This window comes from Eumetopias jubatus, unplaced genomic scaffold (assembly GCF_037043125.1).
Source record: "Eumetopias jubatus isolate StellerSeaLion01/CBP00866 unplaced genomic scaffold, mEumJub1_p1.0 scaffold_11, whole genome shotgun sequence".
NCBI classification, from domain to species: domain Eukaryota; kingdom Metazoa; phylum Chordata; class Mammalia; order Carnivora; family Otariidae; genus Eumetopias; species Eumetopias jubatus.
The window spans coordinates 430,826-444,032 of NW_028274817.1; the positions used below are offsets into that span (position 1 = coordinate 430,826).

The 13,207-nt window shown below is 57.5% G+C and overlaps 2 protein-coding genes across 4 annotated transcripts in view; both read left to right on the forward strand.

Annotated features, from left to right (window-relative positions):
- HAUS7 (HAUS augmin like complex subunit 7) overlaps nt 1-9,102 on the forward strand; it is a 30,590-nt gene extending 21,488 nt beyond the window's left edge. For 2 of the 3 annotated variants that reach the window (XM_028094384.2, XM_028094382.2), the window contains 6 exons: nt 827-918; nt 1,447-1,605; nt 1,701-1,797; nt 2,344-2,568; nt 3,688-3,802; nt 8,993-9,102. In XM_028094384.2, coding sequence (XP_027950185.1) covers nt 827-918; nt 1,447-1,605; nt 1,701-1,797; nt 2,344-2,568; nt 3,688-3,802; nt 8,993-9,063 — 759 coding nt within the window. In that variant the 3' untranslated portion in view covers nt 9,064-9,102. Of the gene's footprint in view, nt 1-826; nt 919-1,446; nt 1,606-1,700; nt 1,798-2,343; nt 2,569-3,687; nt 3,803-5,628; nt 6,422-8,992 lie in introns of those variants that run through there. The other variant, XM_028094383.2, reaches the window with a different exon arrangement.
- Nucleotides 9,103-9,136: 34 nt separating this feature from the next.
- TREX2 (three prime repair exonuclease 2) lies at nt 9,137-12,484 on the forward strand. Its single transcript, XM_028094385.2, has 2 exons — nt 9,137-10,913; nt 11,422-12,484. The coding sequence occupies exon 2, from the start codon at nt 11,456-11,458 to the stop codon at nt 12,164-12,166; it is 711 nt and encodes a 236-aa protein (XP_027950186.1). The 5' UTR covers nt 9,137-10,913; nt 11,422-11,455; the 3' UTR covers nt 12,167-12,484.
- Nucleotides 12,485-13,207: the final 723 nt, after the last annotated feature.

Sequence of the window (13,207 nt, forward strand, 5' to 3'; positions counted from 1 at the left end):
CTGGGCTGCAAACATTATAGCAGAGCATGCTCCTGTTCCCAGATCTCCTCCCCACCCAGGGCTGCCCAGCCTGAAATGCCACCACAGCCTGTGCCTTCCATGCCCGCTTGAAGTGCAGTTGCTTCTGGGAGGGCTTTATAGTGATGCTGGCTGAGCCAATCATTCTCGTGCTTTCCTCAGAATAGCGGCGTGTCAGGGCAGGGGCAACGAGGGTCTACGATGGAGAGGCAGGCCCAGCTTTCTTTCGGATACCACTGCTCACACAGGGCTCTCTGGAGCAGGCCAGGCCTCTCAGGTTGTAATGGTTTAGGTCCTGAGGATTGGCTGTAAGCCTCTTCTGCTTCTTCAAGCCTTGAGCTCCTGGCCAGGCAGGTCCCTGCTGGGGATCCCAGCTGCCTTTGGGGTGGGGGGACTATGTCAGCTGTAACGTCTGGCCACCTGTTCTTCCTGTGAGGAGCAGGGTCATCGTAGTCCGTTCCTGCCTGGGGAGGGCAATTTGCCAAGGAGAATAAGCCTCTTCCTGGAGGCGTTCCTGAGGAACAGACTGTCATCAGGTGGCTACAACCCTGTGGGCTGTAGGCCCTGCTACAGTCGGCATCCCTGCTCAAGGAACTGCGCTGGGGGATGTGTGATGGGCACTTGCCATAGCAGGGTCCCAGGCACCATTGCCACCCGAGGCTGGCAGCACTCAATGACAGCATTCCCCAAGCCAGTCCCAAATGCTGCTGGCCCAAGCGCTCCTTTATGCTGGCCCCAGCAGGGCAAGGGGTGGGCCGGGGCCCCCGGCATGTCCCGTTAGTGAGCACACATGGTCTTCCCTTCCCAGGGCCGGGCCTGCGCCCAGAAGCAGTTGCACCTCATGGACCAGCTGCTGGATGCAGTCCGGAGCCTGACCATTGGATGCTGCAGCTGCTCCAGGTAAAGGCTCAGGATGGGTCCTCCACAGAATGGCCGGTAGGCGCCCTTGGAACTTTATCTGGAGCCCTTGGAACTTTATCTTTAACTTTATTTTTAGACCACCAGCAGGTACATCTCCAGCTGGGGTCTTAACTTTCCACTTGGGCAGCAGTAGCTCCACACTGGCCCGGTGGGGTGTGGGCCCGGTGGGGTGTGGGCCCGGTGGGGTGTGAGCCCAGGTGGAACATCCCGCTGGGGCAGTGCTCACGGTACCAGGCTGTCAGCGTGAAGGTGCAGTGCAGGCCGTAGAGAAGACAGGCAGGCCCGCCGGGGAAGGTGGGCTCTCAGAGGACTGGGGCTCGGTCCTGGCTGCCAAAGCAGGGCAGGGACTGGGGGAGACATTGTCTCCCGGCCCCTCCGCCCGGGCTCGTTTTGCCCTCTGGGTCTTCCCCAGGGGACTGAGGGCTTCCTTGGCCAGGGGTCTCAGCAAATCTGCTGACACAGTCCCTGGAGGCCAGTGACAGCATGGCCTTGGGGCTCCCTTGGCAGTGTGAAGGAGCACTTCGAGGATACGAGAGAGAAGAATGAGGCTCTGCTGGGGGAGCTCTTCTCTAGCCCCCACCTGCAGATGCTCCTGAGCCCAGAGTGGGACCCATGGCCCCTGGATACGCAGCCCCTCCTCGACCAGCAGAACGACGACTGGCAGAGGTATGTGTCCTGCTTGGTTCTGTTACCTGAGACCGGCCTTTCCACGTGTGGCCTGCCCTGGCGTGGGGCTGGACGTGTCCTCTCTCTCCTTGCAGGACCAGCCCCTCTGTGGAGCTGGAGGACGAGAAGGTGATGGAGCTGGCCAGGAAGCTGCAGAAGAGCACTGCCAAGCTGCAGATGCTCAGGGTAGAGGTGAGGGGTGCCGGCTCCTGGGGGCTGTGGGACTTGGGGGTGAGGGCCTGACTAGGCACTTTGTCTTAGGGCAAGGAGCATCACTTCCCCAGTCTTGGGTGCCCCATCTTTACAATGAATGTGTTGTGAGGCGTAAGTGAGGTGGTATATGCACAGGGCTCAGTGGATTCTAGAACATTGTGGGTGCCCGGCCCATGGGAAGGGGAGAGGCAGACAAACTGGGGGCAGATGTGGGGAGGCTTTCCGAAGAATGGAAAGAATCGGCCTCCTGCAGGGGATGCACCAGGCCCTGGGGTCTGAGCTTTCACATGCTTTCTTACATGTGGCCTTCCCAGCAGCCTTTGGCCTGGCTTCCTTTTCCCGAGGAGGAGACCGAGGCCCACACAGGCAATAGTGGCAGGGCTGAGGCCAGAAGCCAGGCGGCTTTGCTCAAAACCAACTTGCTCTTTTTTGCCTCTGGTCTTACGTATCTGATGCGGGAAGAGACTTGGTGCCCCAGGGGCAGGCAGGGCAGCCTCAAGAGCCCCTCTGCTTCTGGCTTTGCAGTGCTTTGCACAGCACAAGCAAGGAGTTGCTGTGAGTGGGGCCGACACCAGCACCCTGGACCAGAAGCTGCGCCTGGTCATCTCTGACTTCTACCAGCTCGTTGTGGCTTTTCTCCAAGTCTATGATGACGAGCTGGGTGAGTGCTGCCAGCGCCCAGGCCCCTACCTCCACCCGAGTGGCCCCATCATCCAGGCCGTGTACCAGACTCTGACTTCATGCAGCCAAGTAAGAATCACCCTTTCCTCCACTACCCTCGCCCCCCCCCCGCCCCCGCCCCCACCAGCTGCTGTAGCCCCCAGCCACAGGCGTGAGGTCTGCGACAGGGGGCTGGGAGGGGCTTGGTGCAGTTGGGCGCTGGCCCTCAGCCTCGGGGCCTGGGGCAGGAGGGGAAGGTGCTTTTCTTGGTGCGTGGAAGGGATGAGGGCTGACAGGAATGTTCCCTTGAGAGTCCCACTGCACTTCGGGGGGCTATTAGCTGAGCCAAGACCCTGGGCCTGGAAGAAGTTTGTGAACTGCCTTCACTGGGTCCTGGGTGACCATATGGGACCCTTATCCCAGCTTCTGGCTTCTGCCCCTGTATTAGTCTCACTCTGTCTTCACGCTGTGCCCAGATGTATCACAGCCAGTTCGTTCTTGTGTATGACCGAGAACGATGCCGGACAGACAGACAGATGTTTGCCTGTCTGTGCTCTTGACCCAGCTCAGACAGATAGGAAAAAGTGGTCTCACATTGCTGAGCTGACTACATAAATATTTGCTTACTCATTTTGTTGTTCCACATTTCAGATCCCTGGAGTCCAACCTAAAACTCTGATGTCGGCCCAGGGCTTCCACGACATTTGTTTTGTTTTTTCCCAGTTTTAGTTTAAGTGCTGCTGAAGCAAGCACCGTCTTGGTTTTTTAACACAAAGACTCCTAGACTTCCAAACCTCTGACCAACCTGTCCTTTGTCGTTCTGCCAACAGGGCAAGATAGGGTACGTTCCTTTCTCATCAGGAAGGTCCCGCCCCCTTTTTTTAAAATCTTGGGACATTGATTTTCCCACTGCACCTGTGGCTTTGCTTAGCTGCTAGTGTGGGGTGGGGCACATAATTGTGTGGCATTCCCACCGGGCCTGGAAGAAGGGACTTAGCATGGAGAGCTCTGATCGGTGACTCTCCGGCTGGTCGGCAGGCCCATCCTCACCCTGGGCTGTCCTTGGGGGTGAATGCCACATGCTTGAGGGTCGAGGGAAGAAAGAGCACATGCTGAATGTGAACTGGGGTGGGAAGCGGGAGATGGCTTCTGCAGATCAGACCACCAGCATTTAATGCCTATGTGCCTCTCTCTCTCCATCCCTCCCAGCTGTTGAAAGCAGTCACGGAGGTCACTGACACCTCGGCCCAAGCCGTGGAGATGGCGAAGCAGCAGCAGGGCGAGCAGATCTGTTGGGGCAGCAACAACTCTGTCATGAGTCTAGGTATGTGGTTGCCACTTGCTGGGGCTGGTGCCTGCCTGCTCAGTGGTCAGAGGCAGGGCTGTCCCTGCGCACCTCGGCCTAGTGCCTGCCTCACATGTGGCTCCTTCTTGCTTGACCAGCATTTAGGGAGTATTTGGGGATCGTCCCTCACTTTCTTCTTCTTCTGATGCATAAGGTTTTTCTTCCCTTGAAAAAAAAATGCTTTCTACAGATTATAAAATAAAAAAAATTAATTTTGGGAATTTGGGATAACCCAAAGATGTGCAGAGGTATAATAAAAACAGTCCATAACCTGGTGGCCCAGAGATGGTTGATGTTAATATTTTGGTCTATTTATCTATATTTTTTTCCTTTCATCATTTTTTATTTCTTTGTGTAAGTGTAATCAGAACACATATACGCTTTTACATTATGTTCTTTCCCTGTGATCACATGATAAGCATTTTCCTGGGGTGCCTGGCTGGCTTTAGTCAGTAGAGAGAGCATGCGACTCTTGATCTCGGGGTTGTAAGTTCAAGCCCCACGTTGGACGTAGAGATTACTTAAAAAAATGTTATAAGCATTTTCCCATGTTTTGGAAGTAACATTAATTGTCAAACACCCTTCTGTTCAGGTATTTGCTGTAATTTGCTTAACATTTTCTGTTATCCAGCCTATAAGTCATTTTCAGCTTTTTACTATTATATATGATGCTGTTGCAAGATTTACAATAGTGGAAAATGGAAACAGTCCAAAGTTTTAACATTGGGTAGTGCTTTGGTAAATAATGGTATATGTATGTGGTGGGATAGTGTTCGTTGTTTCAAAAGTTGGTTACAACAACATAAAGAACTGCACGTTACAGAATGTTAAAGGGAAACTGCAGGCTGATCTCACCTTTGTAAAGGACAAACGTGTACAAGAACCCCTTGTGGGAAGCGAGCCAGGGCGTGGACACTGATTTTCTGTGTGTCGGAGTCAGAGGTGGTATCGTTTATTTACTGTTTCTCTGTCCTGCTCTGTAGTCTTCAGAGCATGGGTCACTTAGGTAATCCACCCCTCTCCCACTGGCAAGCTGGCCAAAAGATGCAGGAAACATGTTGAGACATAAAGCGTGTTCCCATCTTAGATTGCGTCCTGATGACGGGGCTCCTGGCGTCCTGGTGGTGAGGCCCATCCCCGTTTGCTTACTGTATCCCCATCAGTGCCAGATCAGATCCTTCTGACATTTCTGTTATTGGATGTGGCAGATTGGATCTGCATTTAGTTTCAATTAAACTTTTTTTCTGAGGAAATTTATTGTTTTATTATGGAAATATGCATTCAGAAAAGGTCTTTTAAAAAAGATTTTATTTATTTATTTGCGAGAGAGAGAGAGAGTACAAGCAGGGGGACTAGCAGGCAGAGGGAGAAGCAGGCTCCCTACTGAGGAAGGAGCCCGAGGTGGTCCTTGATCCCAGGATCCTGGGATCGTGACCTGAGCTGGAGGCAGACACTTAATGAGTGAGCCACCCAGGCGCCCCAGAAAAGGTCTTTTTTATAAGAAAAATAGTGCTTAGTGAGGAACCTCAATTCAGAGGGAGTAGAATAGGAATAGGAAATAGTTGGATATTTTCCCTGTGCTCTGGTCAACCCCCTTTATTCCAATTCAAGTGATGATTTTAAAGTGAATACTTGTGTAACCATGACCCAGGTCAAGAAATAGAACATGCTAGCACCCTGGAAAGCCCCCCATGTCTCTTCCCGCCGACAGCCAGCTGCTGTCCTGACTTGATGGTAATGATGTCTCTGTGAGATTCATCTACCATGTGTGTGTCTGTCATTTGTTCATTTCCATTGCCCTGTAGCTGTCGTCGGCAAACTCGTTTTGTAAAGAGCCAGGTAGTCAATGTGTTCAGCTTTGCGGGCCTCCGTAGCTTGTGATGGGAAACCAGCTGCTGATGTCACCGAGACCCTTCCACAGCCCCACCTCTCCTCTTGGTCCCAAGACCCTCTTGGTCTTTGGCTCCGGACAGTCGGGTGATAATCAGTCTTGGTGCGGATTGCTTTGACTTTATCCCTTTTGGAGTTTGTTGAGCTTCTTGGATAGGTAGCCTCACATCTCATCAGCACTCAGCCAGACACTTGACCTTCACTTCACTTCTCTTTCACTTCCTGCCTGCTCTGAGCCTCGGAGTCAGCCGGAAGCGACTGTTGAGGTCCTTGTCGGCTCTCTCCTGGGTATCGGCACAGCCCTGGGCATGCACATGGCCTTGTAGAGCGCCAGGACTGCCAGAACTCTTCAGAGCCCTGTGGACACCGCACTTCCCAGCTTCTCCCAAGCTGCCGCTGCAGGCAGTAGCAATGAAAGCATTTGCCTGTAAATGTTTCCCCCCAGGGCACCCCCAAGGAGTGGCTTTAGGTCACAGAGCCTCTGAGCCTCCCCTTTGTGTGGACTTTCCAGCCAGCCCTCTCCAGCAGCCTTCTTGCTGCTCTTGGCCTTGGCACACATATTTGCCACGTGTATACCAGGCGCTTGGGAGTCTCTTCTTCCTGACCGACCTGCCCCAAAGCCACCCATTTTAAAATTCGTTGTAACATTTATCCTAGTCACCACTGTCACTATGACTCCCCCCCCGCACTGTACCTAATTGCTGTTAATAAAATGGTATTTTTAATAGAATAATGGTCATTAGTGTCCTTTGCCATGTGCCGCCGCACCTGTGATTGCAGGACTGCTGGCAGGGCTAACTGTGACGTCTGAGCTGTGAGAACCTCTGCCTGTCCCCGCTCCCGCAGGGTGCTTCACAGGCTCGCCTTGAGATCCTGGCCCCCTCAGTGGGTCTGGAGAGTGGTGAGGGGCAAGTATGGCACCTCCAGATGTTGTTTGAGATGAGTTCTTGGGCTATAGACACACCAAAGAAGCAGTCCATGCCAACTCCATGCCAGGGCCAATCAGAACGGCCTTCCCACCTTGCCTCTGTCCCCACCTGACCAAACCCAAGGCCTTCAGGCCCTGCAGCTGTGGGAGGTCTGCGTGTCTGTGGCACTTCCCTTCCCAGGACAAGAAGCTAGGCCACCATTCTGTATGTCAGTAGCCAGGCTGTGTTGGTCGCACATCCCCACGTCGGAAGGGAGGGGCTTGAGTGAGGGCCTGGGTGTGCCTGCTGGGCCGGTGTCCTGAGCTGTGCCATTGTGTGCACGGAGAGGGCCTTGGTGACGCGGAGTGGGCCGGTCATCCCATCGTCATTCACCAGTCACCATCTCAGCTGGGTGGACCTGAAGTCCCATTTGCCTTGGTGCTGAGAGCAGGGGTGGGGAGTTGACAGCACCAACACAGAGAGGTGGATGGTAGCAATTTGATGCGTGCAATGGGTGGGAAAAGCCACAGCCCAAGGGAGAAGAGAGGGGCCTGTCTGGTCGATCTGCTGCTGTCCCAGAGCTGTGTGGCCAGCAGCCCCGGGGGGGGGGCAGGGGAGGGCAGTGGTGAGTGGGCCGGAAGCAGAGGGTACAAGCAAAGCAGATCCGTATAGGGTGGTGCTCCCAGTGAGACCCTCGCCTGTTCTTTCATAAAGAAAATGATTGAAATAAATGGCAAACCCAGGCTTTGGATGCGGTTGGCAGCCCAGCTGAAGCCCACCATTTTCTGGCCCAAGGGTCCATGACATGAAGGCCACTTCCATTGCCTTGACCCCCTTGGAGCTCCTGCTGGGAAACACTGTGCAGAAAATGGTGTCTTCACTAGAGTGGAGTGGGGACCAGTACACTAGCTCCCAGGCCTCCTCTCCCCAACCTGGGCCAGCACCATGGAAGAGAGAAGAAAGACCTGGAAAAGCAGGGCTAATGGGTCATTCAGAGAAGAGAACTTCCCTAACCTAGAAAACTATGAAAAACCAACAAAGAGGAAAATAAGCAAACACCCTTAGAAGTTAAACGTGGTTGCCAGAATGTTGAAAAAAAATCAAGGGAAAGAGCTCTGTGGGGGCAGAACAGCAGGAGCAGGCAACAAATGTGTAAGAATAGAGAGAAAAAGACACAGATCAACAAAATGAGGGCCAATCTGGGTGGCTAGCAGGCCCTCCAGAGGAGGAGGAGGAAGGAAAAATAGAGCGATGGGCGTGCAGAGCAGATGGAACCCCAAATGTGCTGGGGTCCAAGCTTTCAAAGAGGAAACTGCCGCCTCCAGAGGCTAATGCCTTGGCTTCCGGCCAAGAGAGCCCAGGACGTGTAAGCTGATGGAGCACCCAGCATTGAGGCGGCCCCAGGAGGCAGAGTGGACAAGCCTGAGGTGTGGGAGAGGCAAATGATTCCCAGAGGGACCTAGGAAAACCCCATCTGAGGAGAAATGGGATCAGGAGAGGAAGCACAGTCGGCCGCGCCCAGCGGGAGCACTGATGACGAGTGGGGAGGGTCGTTGGGGCTGGGCTCATCACCCTGAGGCACGCCCCATGATTCCTGAGCCTCAGAGTCACCTCTGGACAGGCGGGACCAAATGTCAATTAAAGACCATGCCATGTGGGAGGGGAGGGGACAGGCCAGAGGCGGAGAGGCAGGTTGGTGGAGGAAGGAATAGTTGTGTATTTAAGTGAAGGCACCACTAACCAAGGGAACCTGAGGGAAGAGCCCAGAGTCCCCAGGATCGGGGAGGGGAGTGAGCTAAAGTCCCTGTATTTCATGCCCAGTGCTCATTATGTGAAACTGGGACGTCAGGAGGCAGGTGCGAATTATGGCGGTGCCCCCAGCTCTGAAAGCCCAGGGCCCGGGGTGGGGGGGGCGGCGGGGGCGGGTTGTGCAGCTAAGGCCCCGTGTCATTTGATTTGTATGTGTGCATGGGTTACTGGTCTGAGCAGTAGGGAACACACCATTCAACTCAGAAGAACCCCTGGCTCCTGGGCTCTGGCGAGGGTTGGGGTGGGCATGGACAATGCCCAGTGAGTGGAACCTGGCCTGGGGCTCAGCCTGGTACCCACAGGGGCCTTCCATCTGTGCTCTCAGCCCTAGACCTCCTGGCAGCTCCTGGCTTGGCAGTTTCTGGATCACGGTGGGAGTTGGATGCCTAGGCTGCAAGCCCTTTGAGGGTGCAGGGACGCCTGGGGCCTGAGAAGAACCAGCGAAAGACAGTGAAGGCTTGCAAGGCTGGCGTTGGGGGCGGGGGAAGGTCGGGAGCGGCCTCTTCCAGGCTGGGAAGCGCTAGGAGTCACTTTGCTGTTCGTATTGTTTTTTTCTCTGCAGCCACCAAAGTGGAAGAACTAACTCAGAAATACAAGATCTTCAGTGACAGTCTGCAGAAAGGCATGGAGTAGTCTGTGAGCGGGAAGCTCTGCCCTGAAGAGTCAGGTGGTCGGGGGTGGGGGGGGGCACAGGGTGGGAGCCACGGGCAGGAGAAGCGTTCACAGCCCCCGTGTGCTCTGGGCCCAGGCCCTTCAGCGGCTTGAGAGGGAAGGAGGGAGAGGGCAGAGGCGAGCTGGCGAGAAAGGAAAGCTTCGGTCCTAAGAAGCTGCTTCCTGGCTGCAGCTGAGGGGGCCACGGCATCCTATGGCTCGGTCTGCCCTTCCCGCTGTCCCAGGTGGCCTCAGCCATGCCCCTCTTCTGCCCCCTCTGCCTCGCAGCAGCTCCCGTTGGCTTCCGTTCCTTCCCTGCCCAGTTAAACTTGGCGATGCCAAGCCCCAGAAATCTGCTGCCTCTGTTGTGACTGGCCTCGGGGTCCCACGTGTGGACTCCTCCCACACCCCCGGCCTGGCCACTGGCGCCCACCACATCCAGGACCCGGTGGCCAGGGCGTGTGTTTCCTCCTCCTTCCTCCCCAGGCCTCCCTGCACCGGCCTGGGGACTTCTTGCCAGTGGCCTGAGCAGTGTGCCTGTCACAGCCACCTCCCTCCCTCCACACTTGGGAGCAGGCATGACTGGTGGGGCCTCTGCCTCCCTCAGCCCAGTGGCAGGCCAAAGGGGGCTTGAGGAGGGGCCTCCCTCTCAACACTTGGTCCACTGCAGAGCCCCACCCTGGCCGTGAGCCTCACCTGCTCCCACGCCATTACCACCTCAAGTCCCCTGTGGGTGCTCCAGACAGGGAGACTGCCGGGGGTGGGGGGAGAGGACAGGCAGGCCTAGGGTCACTGCTGCCCGGCTGCATCAACAGCTTCACCCTCCAGCGGACTCGGGAGGGCCTGCGGTGGGCAGGCCGCAACCAGCATCTCGGTTGCCTCCCTGTGCCCCTGGCAGGAGGCTGGGCCTATGGGCACCGACTGCCGAGGCCTGGCATGTCTCGCTCTGGAACGAGGTCTTCGGGACAATGCTGCCTGTTTTCTGGCCAGGGAGGGCCTTCTTGTCTTTGCTCTGAGGGGCTGGGCTTCACTCCCACTCCCATGGTCCTGGGGCTGGGGGTGCTGCTCGGGCAGTCTCGTGCCCCCACCTTTCCTGTGGCTCATCCTTCCTCATTTGGTGGGGCAGGATTGGTTCAGCTGGAGCCCACATGGCTTGCCAGGTCAGGCCTCGCCTCTCTTCCTCCTTCCTGGCAGCTTCTGCTAAAGGCCTCTTGGATATTGTGGGTCATTGTGCCCGTGAAGCATATACCATCTCCCCTTCCTGCTGGAAGACTAGTCTGTGAGATGTGTGAGCCAGGCAGCATGGAAAGTGCCCAAGGTCACGGGGGCGACACCGAGGTCCCATCCTGAGTGCACCCTTCCCTTTCTTGGCTAAGCACGGCACGTGCAGGCACCTCTTGCCCACTCCCGAGCTCACTTTAGCCTCATGAAGGGCAACCTGGTCCCTCGTGACACAGGTGGAGCTCTGCCCTGGAGAAGGGGCCTTGCCACCTTGCTGGGAGTCGTCCTAGCTCAGCTGCCAAATCCTGGCTCGCACTTCCTCCTCATGCCTGTGATGACACGTTCCTCCAGCCCACGGCCCAGCTTGTGGGGAGCCTGCGTGTGGCCTAGGAGCCTGCTTTCCAATTTGTAAACACAGGGCGTGTGTCTCAGCAGCTGTGAGTGAGCGAGGGGGCGGCAAGCCGGCTGCACAGGTCCTGCGGCCTTAGGCCTCCTCGTTGCCCAACAGGCGGCTGGGGGCGGGCCACGGCCACTGATTAAAGGCCGCCTGGAGCAGCCTGTTTGGAGACAGGTGCCCAGCAGCCCAGGAAGCCGGCCAGCACCTGCCCCAGGTAAGCCAGCGCAGCAGGGTTGGTGAGGACAGCTGGCGGGAGCCCAGAGGCAGGTGGCCAGGTTGGGGAAGGCACCTGTGTGCCAGGGAGGCCAGAGGAGGCCAAACCAAGGATGCTTGGCTGCCTGCTTCCCGACAGATGACCCTAGGGGTGCAGGCTCCCAGCCAGGGTGTCTCAGTGAAGACACCATTCTAGACTGGCACCTCCCCAGGTCCCGGGTGACACAGACCCGGCGCACTTTGCCTCTCAGGTACCTGGAGGCAGGTGGCAGAGGCCTCTGGGCCGGGATCTGGGCAGACCAGCCCTACCTTTTGCTGTTTCCTACTTGGTAGTAGTGACAATGGCCAGGGAGGGACTGGGGCACAGAATGGAGAGGGTGCCGAGGCCCCAGGAGGCCTCCCCCTGAACAAAGGGTTTGGAGCACTGGCCACGGAGTCGGCTGTATGTGGCTGGGCCCAGGCATCCCCATCACTTTGGCCCTCAGGTTTTGTGCCTCTTGCCCTGGCAGCTTTAGGCTTTGCTGTCCCCGTGAGCACATCACCATGTCCGAGGCACCCCGGGCCGAGACTTTCGTCTTCCTGGATCTGGAAGCCACTGGGCTCCCCAGTATAGATCCCGAGGTGGCTGAGATATCCCTGTTTGCGGTGCACCGCTCCTCCCTGGAGAGCCCAGATCGAGACGAGTCTGGTGCCCCTGTGCTGCCCCGGGTCCTGGACAAGCTCACGCTGTGCATGAGTCCAGAGCGCCCTTTCACCGCCAAGGCCAGTGAGATCACCGGCCTGAGCAGCGACAGCCTGGCGCGGTGCCGGAAGGCCGGCTTCGACGATGCCGTGGTGCGGACGCTGCAGGCCTTCTTGAGCCGCCAGGAGGGCCCCATCTGCCTTGTGGCCCACAACGGCTTTGATTATGACTTCCCCCTGCTGTGCACAGAGCTGCGGCGCCTGGGCGCCCACCTGCCCCCGGACACCGTCTGTCTGGATACACTGCCTGCGCTGCGGAGCCTGGACCGTGCCCACAGCCATGGCACCCGGGCCCAGGGCTGCAAGGGTTACAGCCTGGGCAGCCTCTTCCGCCGCTACTTCCAGGCAGAGCCAAGTGCAGCCCACTCAGCCGAGGGTGATGTCCACACCCTGCTCATGGTCTTCCTGCACCGCGCTACTGAGCTGCTTGGCTGGGCTGACGAGCAGGCCCGAAGCTGGGCCCGCATCGAGCCCATGTATGTGCCATCCAATGGCCCGAGCCTTGAAGTCTGAGTGCCAGGGGCTCGGTGAGACCACCACCCAGGGGGTTGAGGCCCACTCTCAGCATGGGTGGCACCAACTTTGACCGGTCAGGCTCTGAGGCCTGGAGCTGGCCCCGGACCAGTGCCCCACTCCCCCCCCCGCCCCCGCCCTCGTAACCAGCTAGCCCCGGGCCTTTGCACCTGCCAGGCCTCCTCCTGGCCCTGGCCTGGGTAGCCTTGTAGCCCTGGAGCTTTCTCCCAGCCCCACCCCTGGACTATGCTTTAGTGGTTTGCTGCTGCAGGCTCCCACCCTTCACCTGGTCTCTCAATAAACAACAGCTACTCGCCAGCTGAGTTTCCAGTTGCCCCCCTATACCCTGCCCAGAGGGGGCAGGCAGGGAGCCAAGCCAGGGGCCAGAGCAGAGCCCCCCAGAGCCGCCCCCTTGTGACCTGCGCTTGTGGTGAGCCTGGTGGGTGGGTGGGTGGGTGGCGGAGCCGGTGAGCAGCTATTGCTCAGAGGCTGGTCCAAGGTGCTGGCAGGCAGGGGCTGCGGGTCCCCAGCCATGGGCCTCCTCCCCGGCTGGTCTGCTGTTGCCTTGGTTATCACCCCCTCCCGGCATTGTCACCCCGGAGGCTCAGGAAATTGGTGAGCAGGGCCTTAGGAACATCTGCCTTGCCTGGAATCTGAGCTGGGGAGGGAGCTGGAAGAGAGCCTCCAGGGAGCTCAAGCTTTTTTGGCTCAGGGTGCTGTGCCCACAGAGCCCTCTGCCTGCCTAGGTGCAGAGCCCAGCTCCAGTTCTTGCCCCCTGTGGATCCTGGGCAACTCCTTCCTCTCCTGGAGCGTCTGTCCCTGTTCTGCAAGCTGGCAGCAGGATGAAAGATGGGCGCACAGAACAGTACAGTGCCTGACGTGGTCAGGGTGCTGGAGAATATGGGACATATGCAAAAAGGGCCTTATGTGTGCAAGTCAGTCTCCAGGAGGGCCCCCTGGTGCATGTGGGGTGAGGGGTGCCTGAGGTGTGCAGGATAGGTGGCGTGGCTGGCACAGTGAGGGCAGCACCTAGGAAGGAGT

Bases quoted from the DNA above. Each gene is read 5' to 3' on its own strand.
- TREX2 (XM_028094385.2), top strand. From the start codon at position 11,456: ATGTCCGAGGCACCCCGGGCCGAGACTTTCGTCTTCCTGGATCTGGAA.